Raw genomic sequence first — 22,218 nt, forward strand, 5'->3', positions numbered from 1 at the left:
TCCATCAAGCTTCCTGGTACGTTACTAAAGGATCTTAAACATATGAACAGGAACCAAATGAGCATGCTAGTTGGACTATTAACAGACCACGGGCATCTACTCAAACATCTACACACCATGGGGATCACAGAATCACCAGTGTGTAGGAAATGTGGAGAAGAGGAGGAGACGTCATACCACATCATGTGTGAATGTAACTCCCTTGCTACCCTAAGGCAAAGTATCTTTGGTAGACATTTTCCTAGACAGGATGAAATCAAGGATACTGGGATTAAAGAGTTACTGAGCTTTATAAAGGAATCAGGACTATTCAACTTAGAAGGTTATTAACTAAGCAGGACATGGGCATGACAAACTATGTGAAACAGGACTTCGGTGAGAGGGTGTCCACAATGGACCTGTAGGTCTGAGTGCATGGGCCCATTCTGGGCCCACCCGTTAACCAACTAAAACTAAAACTATAACTACTATATTATTATAATATACTATAAAATTAAGACGTACAAATCGCATGAATAAACAAAATGTGTCAAATATACCAAAACAAATAATTGCTAAATGCTGGAAAAATATACACAAGATATTGATAACAAATAAAACATACCTACTATTTTACAAAATAAATGTAAAAGTGTGTAGTGGTGGTATATTTGTCAGTCGATATAGCGGTTATCATTATTATTTACTATCGGTGAATTATTTACCTAAAGTAAATAGTGTTTGGTACGGTTATGATTTTTAAACGCTACAATAGCTATTGTCAAAGTTAATTGTCAATAAATAATAACAGAGAGCAGTCACCTTAATATGTTAGCGTCTCCAAGATATTTAATTTATTTTTTACACTCCCTTTAATTTTAAAACTGTGTAGCTCGTTAACTACTCAATCGATTTACCTAGTTTTTACGCCTAAAATTAAATTTAAAAAAAATAAACACGATCATCAAAAAAAAATTGGGGGTTACCATTTAAAAATCTAAAGTTGATATGGTTTTAACGCATAAGGGATGGTGTTAAAATTTTGAAAAATACATTAAATTTGTCCCACTTAATAACTATAATAGTACAAAAAAAAAATAATTAAAAAAGTCTAATATCTTCTAAGATATTGAGTGGTCCATAGTTAACCAATCACCCGGTACTACAACAAGCACTCAATATTCTCCAAAATTGGTCAAACAAGACTAGTTTCAAATTTTCCCCAGGGAAAAGTCATTGTATTTGTTTCCCCGTTCGCACGACATAGAACCACAAATTATTCCTTAATAACTCTGAAATACCCTTCTGCAAATCTTTACGTATATTAGGAATGATCTTCGATAATGAATTAAAATGGACCCAACACCTAAAAAAAATTAAAAGCTCTTGTAAAATGAAAATGAACATAATGAAAACACTTTCACATCACACCTGGGGGGCTGACACCAAAAGCCTTCTAAATATATATAAGTCATTAATTCTGTCACGAATATACTATGGATCAATTATTTATAACACAGCCAAAGAAAATCTACTCAAAATATTAGATCCCTTACATAATGAAGGTATTCGCATTTCAATAGGAGCTTTCAGAACCAGCCCTATTGACAGCATTTTGTGTTACGCTGGAGAACTACCCCTTAACTTCAAAGAGAAAAAGATATACTCATCTACGGCATAAAAAGAAAAAGCACTCCTAACCTTATAGGATACAACAGTATTTTCCAAAACCAAAGTATAAATTCAACTAACATAATCAGGAAACGAATACCACCTTTACACGATACCTTCTCTCATTTGTGCACAAAGTTCAAAATCCACACATCTATTAAAAATAAAATAACATTCCAAAAATTTCCACCTTGGCTTTGGAAAGTCCAACTCAATACCGAATTAACCCAGTATAATAAGCACGAAACAAATCCCACAATTATCATTTGCCACTTCAAAGAAATCATCCAAAAAAAATACTCAATTTTTTTACAAATTTATACCGACGCATCTAAATCTCAACATGGATCTGGCTTTGCGATCATTAGAGACGAAACTAAAATCCTTCACAAACTTCCTCCGGAGAGCAGTATTTTCACTGCAGAAAACTACGCCATATTAGAAGCAATCAGATCTACTAATCTGACCAGTTCAAATAATAATATTTTAATAGTAAGCGACTCATTTAGCGCTCTCCAAGCACTCCAAAACCCCTTCTCGACAAACGAAATAACCCAGAATATCCAAACAGAACTATATTCTACAAAACAAAATATAGAATTTATGTGGGTACCATCCCATATTGGAATTTCCGGCAACAAGATGGCCGATAAGTCAGCAGAGATAGCGACTAAAACCATCCTGCATCCAACAATCACTGACATACCGGCTAAAGACATAAATAAATCTATTAGGAATAAAATAAATACGACATGGCAAAGTTACTGGGATTCCGTTCCGCCTTCCAACAAATTAAAAAAAAAACAAAAGATGCACTAAAAAGTGGCATCATCTTCACAATTTAAACAGACGACAAGAAGTCACTCTAACCCGAGTGAGAATCGGACATTCCTTTTTGACACATTCTTTCTTAATCAGCAAAGATCCACCACCCATATGTAATAAATGCCAAGAAGACCTAACCATCCAACACATCATCCTAGACTGCCCAGACTTACAAAACATCCGAAGTACTTTATCAATACCCAACAACTTAGAAGAAGCTCTCCATGAAGACAACACCATAAAATTTTTTAATTTCCTTACAAAAATTAACATTGTAAACAATCTCTAACCAACACTTTTGTATTTCATTACTCTTATTTAAAAAAAAAAATATTGTAACCTTTGATATTTAATTATTAATGTAACTTACACAAAACATGTACACAAGGTTAATAACCTCAGATGTTGAAGCCTCTTAAAATAAAAAAAAATAAAATAAAAAAGAAGTATAATAGAGCTTTGAAAAAATATAATATATAAAGTATAACAAGTTAGTATGAGAATGATCAAATGGAAGAATACAACACATAAGTATTAATTTTATTGTTAATAAGCGATCACAGTTTAAACTATGGAGTACAAACGATTGAAACATGAATCGTCGACAATTCCAACTAAATTTAACAAGATATTGATTTATTTATTTGTTATTTGGTCCACTATGTTTTTGCAAAAAAAAACCAGTACAGTGGGGTCGGGGCATAGTGAGGACGGATCATAGTGGGGATGGGGAGTCACAGGTTTACAAGAATTTTTAAATCTGAAAGTGATAAAATCACTTTTGAAAAAACGCTTTGATGCAAATCATGTGACTTTATAATCGATCATACATTTCAGAATATAATAATGCCATTGTTTCGAAAGTCAGAGTGTGATTATTATGGATACCTTCAACATTTTTAAATAATGATAACAAATTCCTCAAAAAAAAAAAAAAAATACTCATAACTTACACAATAAATAAAGTAACGCATGAGATGGATGGTTATTCAAATTTGTTCGGTTACATCGATTTTAAAGAGATGATAGTATTACGAAATAAAAAAATTAAGGGGGAAAGAGTAATATTTCTAAAACTAGAGAAACAATCTAAATAAAGTGATGTCGTTATGTACAACTTTTAAAGCAGAAAATATATAATTTTAAGCTCAATTAATATGTGAAAATAGTGTAGAATAGGAATAAAATAGAAGAGACAAAAAAAAACATGATAATACTTTTAGTATTTATGATAGTGATCTATACTTTATAACATTCAGTTATAATATTTTTGGATGACCAACCAAATATGTACTAGTAATTAATATATATGATGCATTCTGAGTAAAACCACAAAGTCGTCGGCGTGCCCTTAAAATTAAAAAAAAAATTTTTTTTACTCCTTTGGATCATACTTGTATGATCAAATGATGTATGTAATGGTTTTTAAGCTATTTCTAAAAAAAAAAATAGAATTCTACTCGTTTTATACTTCTGAAATTTTTATCATAAAATCAGAGACTCAAATCAAGTCTTTTGGTCTAAAAGCGGTGATGGTTTTAAAAAATAGTGGAAGCAATTAATCTTTTTTCATAAGTGTGGCGGAAAAACCATTTTCAAGGACAAAAAATACTGCAGAAAACCATATACATAATATTATAAAAACAAATGGTAGTAAAACTTCCTAAATTGAACAAAAAATAAACTGTTGTTCGGTGAAATATGTTCGTATTTAACACAGCTGTACAAAGAATAACAAAACAACAACAGCAGAAAACACAAAAAAAATCGTTTTAACAGCAAATTAAGAGATTTACAAGTCAAACCTACGCGTCTATAAAATATCTGTATAATATACTTATATTGAAAATTAAGAAAATTGTACAAAAATACCGGATGCAATATACAGTTTCCATAATACCAACCGAAATCCAAAAAACAAAATTATAAGTAGTATGGTAACTAGATTTATTCGTGTAGATTTTTGAGATGGCCCAGTTGACAATAAACACTATAGTGGTCATAATTTCTACAAAATTGGTTCTTGAGTGCTGAGAATGTACTTAAAAGCAAGAGAATGTTCTTAGTAACATTGCTATGCAGTTTAAAACTAAACAAAAACTAAATGATTTTAGCAACTCAACGAAATTGATGATACCGTACCTTATCTGACTGAAAAAATAAGATTAGTGTTAGGTTATTACTACCATACAAGCCGTAAAGTTAACAAGAAAACAGTTAAAGAGTACTTTATGAAGAAAAAAGGCAAATATGGACTAAATGATGATGATATCGAAGAGTAAACTGCTCCATTGAAGAGTGCGTAGAAAAACAGATTATAATGATGTGAAACGATTTTATCTTCTTTTTCTACGAAATATGTTACAAAACTATTTTATGACGGTTAGACTGATTTCAATCAATAATAAATTATTCATTTTATGACTTGCTCATTTTTTTTCGACACGATATTAAATGATTTAGAAACTAAACAAGCGGACAGACAAAATTATAAATTTAAGATGGCTTTTTATATTACCCGTTATGGCCATACATTGTAGATAAAAACGCAATAACAAAAATTGCAACCACTCAATCCGTTACAGAATTGTATAGTTTGATCAATTTTAATGTGATTACTTTTAAAATAATTCCTAGAACGTGATATGCCATTGGACGAATTTCGTAGATTAAGGGTTTTCAAAAGATAATGTATACGCTACAATACCAGCCAGAGGTAGATTTAAACATTTGCAGCCCCTAGGCAAGTACTTTGTTCAACCTACACATTTTTTGTTTCTTTATAATACATCATTTCGGTTGTTAACTTTTTTTAATGTGATAACTGATAAATAATAATAAAATTAGTAATATATTTCAAGCGTTATCGGTTAATTATTATTATTCTTAATTTTGGTAGTAAAGGCTTTTTGTTAATTATTGGATTGTAGAACTTGACTGGAGGTAAATCTAGAGCATATGTACTTATCCAAATAGCAAAAGGGGAAAAGTTACTTTTGGATCATGGTAAGTTTTGTTAGAATAGATAAATAGTCAACCTTAAACGTATCAAAGTACTTAAAATAAAATTTTTTGCTCAATACTATAGTCTTAAGAGTTTACTGAGTAAATTTATCACTTTTAGTTTCGCCTAACAATTATTCTTTAAGACCACCCAACTGACTTTCCCAACTGAAAAAAATTAACTCCTTGAAGATTTCAGAGCTGAAAGTTAAAATGGAGATATAGGTATAATTAGTTATATGTTTTTATTTATATTGGGTGTTTTTTTTATCTTGGGCCGCTCAATATCTCATAGGATTTAGTAAGAAATAACATTTTTTTTCTCACATTGTTTTTATACAACGTGATCTCAATTTTTCATCCCCATACCAACTTAGTTTTTTGATAGCAACTTTAGAAACTTAAATAGTAACGTACATATTTTATTAACTTTTTAAATTGAGAATAATGTACTAACAATTTTGACTGGTTGATAAGCAGTTTTGAACAAATATTTTTAAAGTTATAAGAGTTTAAAAGTTACGATGGGAGGTGAAGTGCGGTTGGCAAATAGGCACAGAGTTTAAGTACATTATTCTCAATTCGAAAAGTTAATAAAATAATAAATTTGTACGTTAAAAGTTTAAAAAGTTGCTTTCAAAAAAACTAAGTTGATAGGGGGTAAAACAATAAACATTTTTAAAAATCTGAGATCACAATGTATAAAAACATTATGAAAAAATAAATGTCTTATTAAACCCTATGAGATATTGAGTGGCCCATGACAAAAAAATTACCATGTATTACAGTGATTAAAAAATATATTGTACACATGTGTAAATATATCGGTTTGAAAAAAACAACAGAATCTGTGGAATGCCTACATATTTTATAAAAGTCATATGGTATAATCAGATTTAAATATACTTTTATTTAAACTTAGTTAAGAAGGTTAATGGTCTTCAGAAATAAATATAATAATAACTAAATGTATTAACTAATGACATCGTGCCATGAGAAATTACTAATTAAAAAATAATATTAATTAGATATTAATTTCTGGCGAGTCTTTTAAAACTGTATTCATATAATTGTGTACACAATTACTTTATTGCTCAACTAGAGCCTATTACGTGTAGTGTCATAATAAAATTAAAAAAATAGTTTTTAATTAGTAATATGACCCCTGTAGATGGGCATCGAAGTGAATTTGTCATAATATAATGACTTATAGTTAGGTATACTTATTTCTGAAGACCATTTACTATCTTAACTGAGTTCAAATTAGTGCCTGTGATTTTAAACGTGTAATTTAAATACACATGTACACGAAACCCGTGTAATTAACATACACGTTTGAGTTAACGGATTTAAACAATTATACTTGTGTTTGAGTTCGTATAATTAAATAGACGTGATATTAAACGTAAAACTAAAATTAATAACAAAAACACATTTTTTTGAATACACGTGTATTTATAATTACACGGGTTTCACGTGTAATCGAATATACGTGTAATAGGGACCTCTAGTTTAAATCAACGTATATTTAAATCAGATGATCTGATATGACTTTCATAAATGTGAAGGCATTCCGACAGTTTTTGTTTATTTTTTGGAGTACTGTAACCAAATGAAGCAATTATATGCATTTATTTATATTACATTGTCAAATAAATTTATGATACATGAAAAATGTTTTCTTGGGTGCGGCTACGAATCATAGAAACAGTAGTTGTTTTGCGGTTTGACACAAACAAAAAAATGTATTACTTGTTTACACAATTGTGTAAAATGTGTATTATTTGTGTTTTAGGCATTCCTACAGATTCTGCTATTTTATTCAAACCGATATATTTTTACACGAGTAACCTTGATATTTTTTGCGTTTAATACAAAAATGTTTTTTTTCCATTATTTTAACAATACTAGTGCATATTACTATTTTTCTACTTATTTGCTACACCTTTAGATTTTAACAGGCCACTGTCATCAAGCAGATTTACATTCCTTATAAATAATTAATAGTCGATTTAAAATAAATACAACATCGTCATTTCATTCCGTTTCATATATATGAATACTTCTATTACAATGTGCAAAATAAATACATTTAAAATTCAAATAGTATCTATTTTACGATTATTGGAGTACTGTGATCAAATGAGACAATTATATGCATTTATTTATATTACATTGACCAATAAAGGAAAACATTCAACATTAAAAAAAATATTTTAGCTACGGTCTACAAATCATAAAACAGTAGCTATTTTGCAACACATATTTCAGATTAGACCAATATCTCCAGTCTACTTTTTAGCTATTAAATCTTCAAGAAGTTAAGTTTTTTCCGATTTTGATACTACACTCAACTCAAAAGTAAATGCAACATTTATTTGGATATGTATATTTGTATTAACAGAAACTAGGACGTAACAGCTAAGGTTAATTTATATTTTGAATAAGCTGAAAACTAGTTATTTAACATTTTTATAAGTTTATAAATTTTTAAAAATAACATTTACAAAGCACCCAAACAGTAATTAAATACTTTATTAATTTATATATGTATTTTTTTATTAACAGAAACTAAGGCTAAGCAGCTAAGGTTAGTTTATAATTATAATATGCAGAAAACTAGTTATTTAACATTTTTATAATATTTAAAAATAACATTTACAAATCACCCATATAATTGATTAAAACAAAAAAAAAACACGCAACCTTTAAAGTTATATGAATTAGTACATAAACCTTGAATTTTTATTTAAATAAACTTAAATTGAATACTTTAAAAAGTTTGAATTTTTAATTACAGCGAACGGCGATAGAATATTGTAGTAAATTTATAGGCCTGAAAATTTGATAAAAAACTATATTTACAATGCAATATATAATATGTTATGTCCTTTAGTTGGGAAAGAAACAAAAATTTTGTAAGGTTGAACATATTACTTGTCTGGGGGTTGCAAATGTTTAAATATACCACCGGCTGGTCTTGAAGCGTATACATTATTTTTTGAAAACCATGAATCTATGAAATTCGCGAAATGTCATAGCATCATCTAGAAATCATTTAAAAAGTATTCACATTAAAATTTATCAAAATATATAATGCTGTAACAGTTTGAGCTGTTGCAATTATTATTGTTGCGTTTTTATATACAATGGCTAAATAACGGGTGTTATGACAAGCCATATAAAATCAATAATTTTGTTTGTCTACTTGTTTGTTTTTTAAATCATTTAAAATTGTGTCTAAAAAATATATGAGAAATGTCATTAAATGATTATTCCAATATAAATTAAAATCAGTCTAACTGTCATAAAATAGTTTTGTAACAGATTTCGTTGAAAAAAAAGATAAAAGCGTTTTACCCATTTGGGAACCCTTCATTGGTTTAGTTAACGCTTCGATTTCCTTTGCACTTAGTCCATATCGGAGTCGTTTCTTCATTAAAAACGTTTTAACTCTTTCCTTAGTTACTAGGCAATCATCCTTTACAGCTTTTGAGATTTTAATATACATTTTTTCGAGTTGCTTAAATCATAAAATTTCTTTTTTTAAGACACAATGTGAAAACTACTATTATAGAAATAATTAATCTAGAATTATTACTATTGTATTATTCACTAGGTTCATAGAGTTTTATTATAATTTTTTTTTAAATATATGATATATTAGGATAGAAAAAAATCATAATTACCCGATAACTAAATTTTGAAGTTACTAATGCTACAAATTGCTCTTCCGACATTTCTTCAGCTAGAAATCATTATAAAAGTACTCATATTAAATTGTATCAAACTAAATTATGTTGTAACGGATGGAGTGGTTACATTTATTATTATTGTGTTTTTATGAATAATATTTGGTAATTAAGGATACTACACATCAGAATCACTTAAGAGCAATAATTGTATTTGCCCGCTTGTTCAGTTTTCAAACAAACTACAATCGCGATGAAAAAAAATTTCAAGGGAATGTCGTAAAATGAATATTTCAATAAATGTTACTGTTAGTGTAAGTGTTATAATACGTTTAACATTCTAACACGACTTGTAAGAAACAAGAAAAAGCGTTTTGTATTTTTATAATAACTTTTTTCACCCAATTATCTTTACAGACGCATTCTGCATTTTTTTTAAATTTTGCCCCAGACGCCGTATTCATAATAGTATAAATACTCACATTTCACATGTATATATTTTACAATATCTATTAATGAGTTATTATTATTCAACGTACTCCAACGGGTTCCAAATATCCTTTTTTCATCCCGTCCAGTAATTCGAAATTTCTTGTACACGTCTCGTTTTTCTATATAGTCTCTTACTATATACATATAAACTTCTGGGACTTTAAATGAAATCTCTCTATATAGTTCGCCTAGTTTCTATAAATATTAAGTATCTATTTTTAATAAACAATGTGAATACTACTGTTTTAAAATGAATGTGCCATCAATAAAATAGAAAAAAATGTAAAATTACCTGTGGATTGTTGCGAATTCCTGCGTTTGCTGTATACAAATGAACAAACAAATGTAAAAGCACAATACAATTTTTTAAATTCATTATTTTGTGTTTTTTTTTCAAATGCCAAAGTATTCGAATACTGTTCTGCCGTGTTTATAACTTAAATGATTCTTCTTCGTTTAATGCCTTCTGTTATAGTGAATTCAGTGTAAAGCTTATAAAATTTGTATAAGCGAATATGTATTTTGTTTGTTCGATTTATTTTAAAATTCAATTCTAAAATAAATAAGCATGTCTTTAGCCTACGAATCGTAAACAAATAGTAGTTGTTTTGCTGCTTGACAAACACAACAAATTGTTGTAAGCTAAATGCTTTATAGAATAATTTTTGATTTTCAAATCACTCCCATATTGATATTATTATTTTAGACGTTCTATTATTTGTATTGTGATTCTTTTATATGATTACACTGGTGAACTTACCCAAGCTAAGTTAGGTATCCTGGATTTTATTTTTAGGGTTTAATTATTAATGGACTAAGTGACTAGTTTAATAATTGCGCAATCAATATATTTGAAATTTATTTATATAATAGTATTATTAAAGTTTTTACATCATAATCAACCTTTGATAGATAATGACAATGTTTTTAATTTTTAACAAATAACAGTTCAGATAAAAACCCTTGGATCATAAATAAACCACAACGGTTGTAAAACAACCAAAATATTACACCAAAAGAACTATAATTTTGTATTTTGGTCGATTTTATTTGTTTCAAGCCAGAATCGAAAATTTTATAAAGCCAAAACTTCCATTTTTTTAGTATAGTATGAAAACATGTTATTATTTGAACATTAATCGTACAAAATATTTTTTGCTTATGTACTACAAATTTTAAATCTATGAGAGGCATTTGTCTCTCAGAATTTTCCATCTTAATTCACCCCAAACGAGTTTCATCAATACAACGAATTTGATATTATATTAATAGATTTCGGTTTTCGACGACCTTTTTTAACACTTTAAAAACCGACTTTATATTGTTGTATACATGATTACTGAATGACTCTTTTACTCAATTATCAATAAATGTTGAAATTTCATATTGATTTTTAAAATCGTGGCTTCAGCCACAAAAACAAAAAATATATTTAATACCTGTTTACAAAACCTTGATATAGGAAAATGATTTTTTTTCAAATCTTATCCACATTGATGTTATTATTTTAGACGTTTTATTATTTGTATTAGGTTTCTTTCTTATGATTAAACTGGTAAACATATTTAAATTAAGCAACGAATCATTGATTTTGTTTTTACTTTTATAAATATTTTTTTTTTAACGAATAAAGCAAATCTTAAACATAATCTCTTTGATCAATAGTGTGGTACTATGTTAGTCACATAATGAGAAAGATACAACAAAATAATATTCACCGACACAATTTTTACAAAAAATTACCTTATTTTTTTTTTGTAAATGTAAACTGTCACTAAATATTTATTATTTCAATTTATAGCTGTTATCTATAAAATCATAATCAGACATTTCATAGGATTGAATTTGATTTTCAAAGATTATATTGAGTTTATATTGAGTGTAAAGAAAACAATATTATAGTAATAGAGTGATCCACTCAATATCGTGATAACGTTGTTGATGACAATGTTTTAAAATTCTTAAAAAATTATATTTTAGATAGAAACACTTATTTTGGTCGATAAGACATTTTATTTGTTTCTAGACTAGAATCGAAAATGTTACAAATCTAAAACTTACATTATTATATATAGCATTGTTATATATAACATCATAAAATTTACATTATTTTGTATCACTATAAATAACGTTGTTTAAAACGTTAAAATGTTATGATATTCTGACAGCCTAACTGAGTAAGATCTTGTAAAAAAAAGTTAATTAAGGACATGTTGAGGTTCAGTTATGCCATTTGGGACGATGTTAAAACTTGTTCCCGGAACAATATTATTATAAAATATACATGGTTTACAAATATATTTTTCGTAGCTAGATAACTTGGCACAGCTGCGGTGGCGCGAAAATTTAAGACCTGGGTTCTTTGTATTTTATGTGGTTTTTTTACTGTCTATTACGCCTTGCCGAAGCATATTTGATAGTTTATTTTAATACAATTTATTACAAAAAGTATAATAGTACACTTTCTCATTTACGCTGCCACCGCTGTGCCAACTTATCTGGCAACCACTGTAACCTACACATTTTTTTATTTATTTATAAGAACTTACCATTTGTTTACATTACATTAGTCGCTGTGAAAAACAGTTAGGTTTAAAAAAAAAACAATAATACAATATTGGATTACAATTCACACGATAAATGATTTTACAAAAACTCCTTGTAATACATTTTAATTAAAAAATATTTCCGATTTAAAAAAACGCATACATTAACTGTATGTAAATTTTTAAAAAAATAGGTACTCGCTACAGTTATTATAACAATAACGTTCTATAATGCATTCGAATACAAGCATCAATATTTCGTACCCATAAGAACTTACCATTTGTTTACATTACAATATTCGCTGTGAAAAACAGCTTGGTTTAAAAAAAAACATAATTACAATATTGGATTACAATTTACTGGATAAATTATTTTACAAAAACTCCTTGTAATAAGTTATAATTATATCACATTTTTGATTTAGGAAATCGCAATACATTCATTGTATTGTTATACTCTCTTACGTTTAACGTCCTTTATTTCCAGCGATCAGGGCTTAGACGGTTTAGTTTGTCATTTTTGAGCTTATAGCTGGCTACAGACCTAACGCCACCAAACATGTTGACCCCAGAGAGAGGTGCAGGTTACCAAGTATACGATTTTTAGAGGTGTTGTGATTTATTTACATCGCAACAATCGTTGTAAAAACAACATGTTAACTTTACTAACGTATATTTAATACTAGATATTAAAGTTTGTATTATTATAAATAAAGCACCTCTTTTGGAGTTAATACAAAATTCAGAAAAAATATAAAACAAATGCATCAGTATAATAAATACTGATTTTGAAAGACAAGTGATATTAAACCCTTCAAGATTCTCGATGCCAATATAATAGTTTGGTCAGAATGTATACAACAATTTACGGAAATAAAGATGGTACCTCAACATGTATACATGTTGGAAAATATCCGCCCAATTTAAAACCATAGAAATTGTGGGAAAATATTGTATTAAGTTTTAGAGGGAATATTGTCAGCGTTTCTTGCAAAAAAAAATTGCTGAAAATGTAAACAAATTAAATCCCTACTCAACTCAGAGTAACCACTGGTAGAAAAAAACTCTTTGTGAGATTCGTATACTTTGAAATTGCATACGCTGTATACAGCCGACATATTATAGTATCTGCACGCACCCACGAATTAGTTATTGATTAAAAACTACTGTTTGCCTAATTACATACATATATTTATAAAATATAAAATCTATGTTCTATCATAGCTTGAATCATGGTTTTATCATTTTTACATTACGAACTATAAAGAAAACACTTTGAATAATTTTGTTACTGGTACTTTTTTAATACCGACAAAATCATGAACTAAGACCAGATTATGTATATTTACACAAGAAAAGTATTATGATATTTTTAATATTTCAATTATTATTAAATTTACAATTATAAAAATTATTTTAGAATTTTTTTATTATTATTTCCCTCAGCGGCAAAGGCCATCGGGTTACATTAAATTATATTTACATACATTTCAATGCAATACATTTGACTACATTAATTAAATATTGAAAAGCGAAACATTTTTATTCTAATATCAGTTCGTTGAGTCTGATATTAGAATAAAAATATATAAGGTTACCTATACACGAATTTATCGGCTCGAAGCGATACCAAATTGTATACACTAAAAGAATACAAACACTTTAGGATACTAACATTATTTGTAGTTAAAACAAATAATGTATGTTTTAGCTTTGTAACATTTTCGATTCTCGGCTAGACATCCAATTGTTTTCATCTAAAATTAAAAATACTATTTCGCGAATTAAAAACTATGTCATTAGCAAAGGTTGTTTGTAATATAAACACTTTAGTATTTACTATTTTATATACTACTTTCAATCATATTGATTGCGCACATAATAAATGATTTGTTAGATTTTTGGATTAAATTATTGCATGGGGTTTTCAGAAATGCTGAAGATTATATTGTTATTTTAAGTAGACGCCAGGAATTAAATTCCTCCTAGATACAGAGGTCTCTTATTATTTCAAAAGCATAGATAATAAGTAAAAAACAATGTACCTAAATATTGTTCAAATAATAAAAAACATGTTTTTGTACGAAAAATTATTGAGGTCACATAATATAAAAACTCTAAGGAAAAATATGTCTATAAATGATTATACCCTATAAGGTATTGAGTTGATCACTTTAAATGGTCAACTTGTATAATTATAATTATATTGGTTAAAAGAAATTTGTCGTTATGTACATGTACATTATATTTCTACTTATTTGCCGTACCTTTAGATATTAAAGAGGCTTTAGTCTTGTACAATATATTTTTTGATCAATGTAATATAAATAAAAACATATTCTAAATAGACTTATACCTCCAGTCTAATTTTCAGCTCTTAAATCTTCAAGGAGATAATTTTTTTCCTATTTAATACTACTCTAAAATCTATAGTTATAATTAAATACTAAATTGATTTATATATGTATTTATTTATTATCAGAAACTAAGACGTAGCAGCTAAGGTTAATTTATAATTTCAATATGCTGAAAACTAGTTATTTAACATTTTTATAAATTTATAATAATTAAAAATAACATTTACAAATCATCCAAATAGTACAGTAGTTGATTAAAACAAAAAAAAACACACACATCCCTTAGAGTTTTAAGAATTAATACATAAATCTTGAATTTGTATTTAAATAAACTTAAAATGAATACTTTATAAAGTTTGACTTTTTAAATACAGCGAACGGTGGTCGGTTGTTGTTGTAAATTTGTAGCTCTGAAATATTAATAAAATGATAAATTTACAATGCTATGAAAATAGAACATGTAAAATTATATAAAATGTAATATCCTTCAGTTGGGTTAGTCAGCAGTCTTTAAAAATAATTGTTAGGTGTACCTAAAAGTGATCAAATTACTTTATAGAAAACTCTTCAGAATTTATTTCTAAGATATCTTTTTATCATTTATCTTTTCTAACGAAACAACCTGCAATTTACCACGATCAAAAGGTAATTTTCCCCTTTTTTTTATTTAGATACTATAAACTTGCACGAGATCTACCTTAAGCCAAATTTTCAAACCACTGTCACAAATCATGACATATGGATATAGTAATGTAATAGAGTTCAGCATTCATAGCTTAAAGAATATTCTATAAATATAATTTAAATTATAGAACTTATTGTCAATAAACACGTTATTATTTTAAGTAGAAAAATATGTCATGTTTCGAGACGGTTTTTTCGTATTTAAAAAGAAAGTGGTATTTTTTTATCCGCTATAATCGGTCATAAATATAATAAGATCATTCCCTTTGCACTCCACCCTGAAACATGTCCTGCTGTTATACTCAACAATACAGTTATCACTACTCAAAATGAGACAAAATATCTTGGTTTAATACTAGACAAACGTCTTACCTGGGGACCTTACCTCAAATCAAATATTAGATTACATCTATTCGCCCGATACTTAAATGCAACCTGCGACTCAAGACTAGATTACTTATATATAAGTCAACAATACGAAAAATATGGGCTTATGAAATTCAAATATGGGATCCAGCTAAACCTTCAACAATAAGACCAATACAGGCGTCCCAAATTATATCACTACGAATGATTAGGTGTTATCAATGGGTGGTTCAACAATCAAAACAATATATTATAATAGAACGAAAAATGTGTATGGGTAAACATATTACTTGCCTAGAGGCTGCAAATTTTAAATCCACTACTGGCTGGGATTGTAGCGGTATACATTATATTTTTTTAAAAACCATTAGGCTATAAAATTCGTGCCACAACATACCATTATCTAGAAATAATTTTAAAAGTATTCATATTAAAATGTATCAAACTATACAATGCTGTAACGAATAATTGAGTGTTGACAATTTTCGTTATTGCGTTTTATGAATAACGAGTATAATAAAAAAATAAAAACATGTAAGATTTAGTTATTAAATAATTTAAAATCGTGTCGAAAAAAACTTAAAACCGTTAAATGGATATTTCAGTATTACTTAAAATTACTCTAACCGTTATAAAATTGTTTTGTAACATATTTCCTAGAAAAAGAAGATAAAAGCGTTTTACATTTTTATAAATTGTTCTTCCTACGTACCCAGCAATTTTGAAGTTATCTCTTCGATGTCCTTATCATTTAGTCTATATTGCTTTTGGTTCCTCCGTAAGTAATCTTCAACACTTTTCTTGTCAACTTTAAGTACTTTGTAGTACTCACGACCGAGAAAACGAAATTTGTTTTTACTATTTAAGTGCATCTCATCAAGTACGTCGTCATGAATTTTTGCGAGTTGCTAAAATCATATGGTTTTGGTTTTTAATACACAATGTTAAAACCACTATTATAGAAATAATTAATCTAGAATTATTATTATTATTTTATTCACTAGGTTCATAGAGTATTTAATTATTATAATTTTTTTTTTAATATATCATATATTAGGATCGAAAAAAATCATAATTACCCAATAACTAAATTTTGATGTTACTAATGCTACAAATTCCTCTTCCGACATTTTTTTAGCTAGAAATCATTATACAAATATTCACATTAAAATTTACCAAACTATATTATGCTGTAACGGATGGAGTGGGTTTTATGAACAATACTTAGCTATTAAGACAAACTACATGTCAAAATCACCTAAAAACAATACATCTATTTGTCCGCTTGTTCAGTTTTTAGACAACCTAAATTCGCGACGAAAAAAAAATCTTTAGGAATGTCGTAAAATGAATATTTTAATATTAATTACGATTCGTGTTACTGTTATAGCAGTTTTTTGTAACAAAATGTATAGTATGAAAAATAAAAGCGTTTTATATTTTTATAATATTTTGTTCTACCTGACTATCTTTAAAGACGACTTCTTCATTCTTTTTTTGTTTTTTGATTTAATGTTCGAAAAACCCACTACCAATAGATATCGATATTTATTTATTTACAACAGCAAAGTGATTATTAGTTTTCACATTTCACATGTATATATTTTACAATATCTATTAATAAAGTATTATTACTCAACGTACTCAACACAGAACCAAGTATCTTTTGGGCATCCGGTTTATAAATTCCAAACTCCTGGCGCACGTCTGGTATTTGTATATAATCGTTTACTGTACGTAAATTAACACCTCGGCCTTTATCTAAAATCCTTTTATAAAGTCTGGCTAGTTCCTATAATTATTACATTTCTATTTTTAATACCAAAATATAAATTAGATAGAAAAAATGTCAAATTACCGTTGGATCTTCGCAAATTCCGCCATTTGCCGTATAAAAATGAACAAACAAATTAAAAAAAATAATAAAATTTTTAAAGTTCATTATTGTGTTTCTTTTTTAAATGCGTAAGACAATCGAATACTGTTTCGCAGTTGTTTAAAACTTAAAGTGGCTTCTGTTATAGCGAATTTAGTATAAAACGTATAAAAGTTGCATAAACGCAAAAGTATTTTGTTTGTTCAATGTAGTTTAAAATTCAATTTTAAAATAAATAATGGTGGCGTAGCCTATGAATCGTAAACAAAAATAGTAGTTGTTTTGCCGTTTGACAAACACAAAAAATTTAGCTATTTCCCGTTAACACAACCGTCTTACAACGAAACGTTATATTTTAGCTTATTGTAAATCAAACGCTTTATAGAAAAACGATTTGTGTCTGTAAACCACTTCCACATTGAAATTATTATATTAGACGTTGTATTATTTATATTAAGTTACTTTAATATGAATACACTGGGAAAATTACCCATTACCCAAGTACCCAAACTATTCTATACAGCTATTATAGTATTTTACCGAAATTTGAAAAAATTCATATTATTACATTTTATTTTACTTGTTAATTCTTCTATTAATACAAAATCATAAAAAGAACAAAACTAATGCTTCAAAAAAATATACTGATTTTGAAAAAGAAGTGATTTTAAACCCTTCAAGATTCACGGTGCCAATATAATAGTTTAGTCAAAATGTATGTATACAACAATTTACGGAAATAAAGATGGTACCTCAACATGTATATGTACATGTTGAAAAATAACCGGCCAATTTAAAACCATAGAAATTGTAGGAAAATATTGTATTAAGTTTTAGAAAAAGTAATGTCAGCGTTTCTTACAAAAAAAAACATTTTATCTAAAAATGCCGTTTAATACGTAAAGTAATAATAATTAGACACATCAGGGTATTTGCTATATTTATTTAAAACATCGAGATTCTACCGTGCAAAAAACCAAATAGGTCAAACTTTCAAATACAAAAACAACTGCAAAACAAAATATGTTAAGGAAAACAACTGGTTTTCGATAAAAAAAAATAAGTAACAAAACCATACAAATTGTTTTTGTAAAATACGAAGATTCGTAGCATATTCATAATTTGTGATACCCATAAGAACTTACCATTTGTTTACATTACAATATTCGCTGTGAAAAACAGCTTGGTTTAAAAAAAAAACATTAATACAATATTGGATTACAAATTACTTGATAAATGATTTTACAAAAACTCCTTGTAATAAGTTATAATTATAAAACATTTTTGATTTAGGAAATCGCAATACATTAATTGTATTGTTATACTCTCTTACGTTTAACGTTCTTTATTTCCACCGATCAGGGCTTAGACGGTTTAGTTTGTCATTTTTGAGCTTATAGCTGGCTACAGACCTAACGCCACCAAACATGTTGACCCCAGAGAGAGGTGCAGGTTACCAAGTATACGATTTTTAGAGGTGTTGTGATTTATTTACATCGCAACAATCGTTGTAAAAACAACATGTTAACTTTACTAACGTATATTTAATACTAGATATTAAAGTTTGTATTATTATAAATAAAGCACCTCTTTTGGAGTTAATACAAAATTCAGAAAAAATATAAAACAAATGCATCAGTATAATAAATACTGATTTTGAAAGACAAGTGATATTAAACCCTTCAAGATTCTCGATGCCAATATAATAGTTTGGTCAGAATGTATACAACAATTTACGGAAATAAAGATGGTACCTCAACATGTATACATGTTGGAAAATATCCGCCCAATTTAAAACCATAGAAATTGTGGGAAAATATTGTATTAAGTTTTAGAGGGAATATTGTCAGCGTTTCTTGCAAAAAAAAAATTGCTGAAAATGTAAACAAATTAAATCCCTACTCAACTCAGAGTAACCACTGGTAGAAAAAAACTCTTTGTGAGATTCGTATACTTTGAAATTGCATACGCTGTATACAGCCGACATATTATAGTATCTGCACGCACCCACGAATTAGTTATTGATTAAAAACTACTGTTTGCCTAATTACATACATATATTTATAAAATATAAAATCTATGTTCTATCATAGCTTGAATCATGGTTTTATCATTTTTACATTACGAACTATAAAGAAAACACTTTGAATAATTTTGTTACTGGTACTTTTTTAATACCGACAAAATCATGAACTAAGACCAGATTATGTATATTTACACAAGAAAAGTATTATGATATTTTTAATATTTCAATTATTATTAAATTTACAATTATAAAAATTATTTTAGAATTTTTTTATTATTATTTCCCTCGGCGGCAAAGGCCATCGGGTTACATTAAATTATATTTACATACATTTCAATGCAATACATTTGACTATATGAATTTAATATTGAAAAGCGAAACATTGTGTAGAAACAGTACATTTTTATGGATAACTGCTTAATTCGGTTTGGGTTATAAAATTAATAAGCTTGTTGATGGTTTCGGGTTGAGGTCCGAGGGTTTCTGACCGGAGGATCTCTCCGATATTTCGTTATCAGTTCGTTGAGTCTGATATTAGACTAAAAATATATAAGGTTAGCTATACACGAATTTATTGGCTCGAAGCGATACCAAATTGTATACACTAAAAGAATACAAACACTTTAGGATACTAACTTTCTTTGTAGTTAAAACAAATAATGTATGTTTTAGCTTTGTAAAATTTTCGATTCTCGGCTAGACATCCAATTGTTTTCATCTAAAATTAAAAATACTATTTCGCGAATTAAAAACTATGTCATCATCAAAGGTTGTTTGTAATATAAACACTTTAATATTGACTATTATATATACTACTTTCAATCATATTGATTGCGCACATAATAAATGATTTGTTAAATTTTTGGATTAAATTATTGCATGGGGTTTTCAGAAATGCTGAAGATTATATTGTTATTTTAAGTAGACGCCAGGAATTAAATTCCTCCTAGATACAGAGGTCTCTTATTATTTCAAAAGCATAGATAATAAGTAAAAAACAATGTACCTAAATATTGTTCAAATAATAAAAAACATGTTTTTGTACGAAACATTGCCAACTAGATTAATAGAGTTACAAATACAGGGTGATTCAAAAAGAATGAACCGATTCCATGATCAAATATTTTGTAAGTAAACTCTGTTACATGGCTGAAGCAGTTTTTCATTTTAAAATGCTCTAATTGATAGGCTCCAGTGGGGAGGTGCCCCATCTTGTTGAAAAATGTATTTATTTGAATCAGCTTCCGTTAAAGGGAAGAGCCCTTTCGTAGCAAATCCTCGATGGTTTGCCCTATAACAGAGTTTCCCTAGAAGAAAAATGGGCCATAAACCTTGTTGCAGGTTACAGCACAGAAAACGTTTCCTTAGGAGACCAATGCACCTGGTGCAGTCACGTAGCAACCATTTGAAACTTAGAAACCCAATCTTTCAAACAGCCACTTCCTCATTCTGATTCATACATTTACTAAAATATTTGATCATGGAATCGGTTCATTCTTTTTGCATCACCCTGTATAATTTTTTTTAATGTTTCATACTATATAAGGATAGAAAAAAATTTAATTACCTCAAAAGTGAGTTTTGATGTTACTAATGATATAAATTCCTCTTCCGACATTCTAGAACCTAGAAATTATTATGAAAGTATTAACAATAAAATTCACCAAACTATATTATGCTGTAACGGATGGAGTGGTTGTAATTATTATTATTATTGCGTTTTTATGAACAACACATGGTTATTAAGAGTACTACATGTCAAAATCACCGCTTGTTCCGTTTTAAAGACAGCCAAATTTCACGTTAAAAAAAAAATTCTTGGGGAACGTCGTAAATTAGCATAACCATTTTAACAGTTTTTTATAACATAGTTTGTAAAATAAAAAAACATAAAAGCGTTTTATATTTTTTTAATAATTTGGTTTTCCTTGTTTTTTTTTCTTTTACTCCAGACGCCTTCTTCATAATTGTTTAAATATAGTATAAATACTCCTCAGAAATGTTGGAAAAAACACACTACCAATTATCCAATTACCAGCTATCAATATTTATTTATGTACAAAACATTCAAGTGATTATAAGTTTTCACATGTATATATTTTACAATATCAATTAATGAATTATTATTATTCAACGTACTCCACACGGCACCAAGTATCTTTTGGGCATCCGGTTTAGAAATTCCAAAATCATTGTGCACGTTTGGTTGTCTTAAGCAATTTCTTACTGCATCCTCGGTAAAACCATTGCGACTTGCCCAACTTCCTTCTGAACACCCTCTATATAACCTGGCTAGCTCCTAAATTTATTACATTTCTATTTTTAATACACAATGTGTATACTACAGTTTTAAAATTAATATGTCTGGAATTATCACTAGTGTATCAATTAATGGATTTGTAGAGAATAACATTTTTATTTTTTAATGAATCATATAATTAGATGGAATAATTTCGAATTACCTTTGGATCTTCGCAAATTCCACCATTTGCCGTATAAAAATGAACAAACAAATAAAAAAACATAATACAATTTTTAAAGTTCATTATTGTGTTTTTTTTTTTTCAATGCGTAAGACAATCGAATACTGTTTCGCAGTTGTTTAAAACTTAAAATGGCTTCTGTTATAGCGAATTCAGTGTAAAACGTATAAAAGTTGTATAAACGCAAAAGTATTTTGTTTGTTCAATGTAGTTAAGAA

General features: G+C 27.9%; 1 protein-coding gene across 3 annotated transcripts; it reads right to left on the reverse strand.

Annotated features, from left to right (window-relative positions):
* Positions 1-8,300: 8,300 nt before the first annotated feature.
* LOC126843067 (uncharacterized) lies at positions 8,301-10,108 on the reverse strand. 3 transcript variants are annotated; one of them, XR_007686390.1, is made up of 6 exons: positions 9,955-10,108; positions 9,710-9,857; positions 9,168-9,226; positions 8,851-9,001; positions 8,416-8,525; positions 8,301-8,314 (listed from the first exon to the last, which is right to left on the reverse strand). XR_007686390.1 is itself a non-coding variant. In XM_050580375.1 (5 exons), the coding sequence occupies exons 1-5, from the start codon at positions 10,036-10,038 to the stop codon at positions 8,473-8,475; spliced, it is 507 nt and encodes a 168-aa protein (XP_050436332.1). In that variant the 5' UTR covers positions 10,039-10,108; the 3' UTR covers positions 8,407-8,472. The 3 variants fall into 3 exon arrangements, 1 of the variants encoding a protein (XP_050436332.1); XR_007686389.1 differs by having other exon boundaries at positions 8,839-9,001; XM_050580375.1 differs by lacking the exon at positions 8,301-8,314 and having other exon boundaries at positions 8,407-8,525; positions 8,839-9,001.
* Positions 10,109-22,218: the final 12,110 nt, after the last annotated feature.

This window comes from Adelges cooleyi, unplaced genomic scaffold (genome assembly GCF_023614345.1).
Source record: "Adelges cooleyi isolate 19-005CV unplaced genomic scaffold, UGA_ACOO_1.1 ACOO_flye_CR_arks_rails_tigmint_CR_PRNA_574, whole genome shotgun sequence".
NCBI lineage: Eukaryota > Metazoa > Arthropoda > Insecta > Hemiptera > Adelgidae > Adelges > Adelges cooleyi.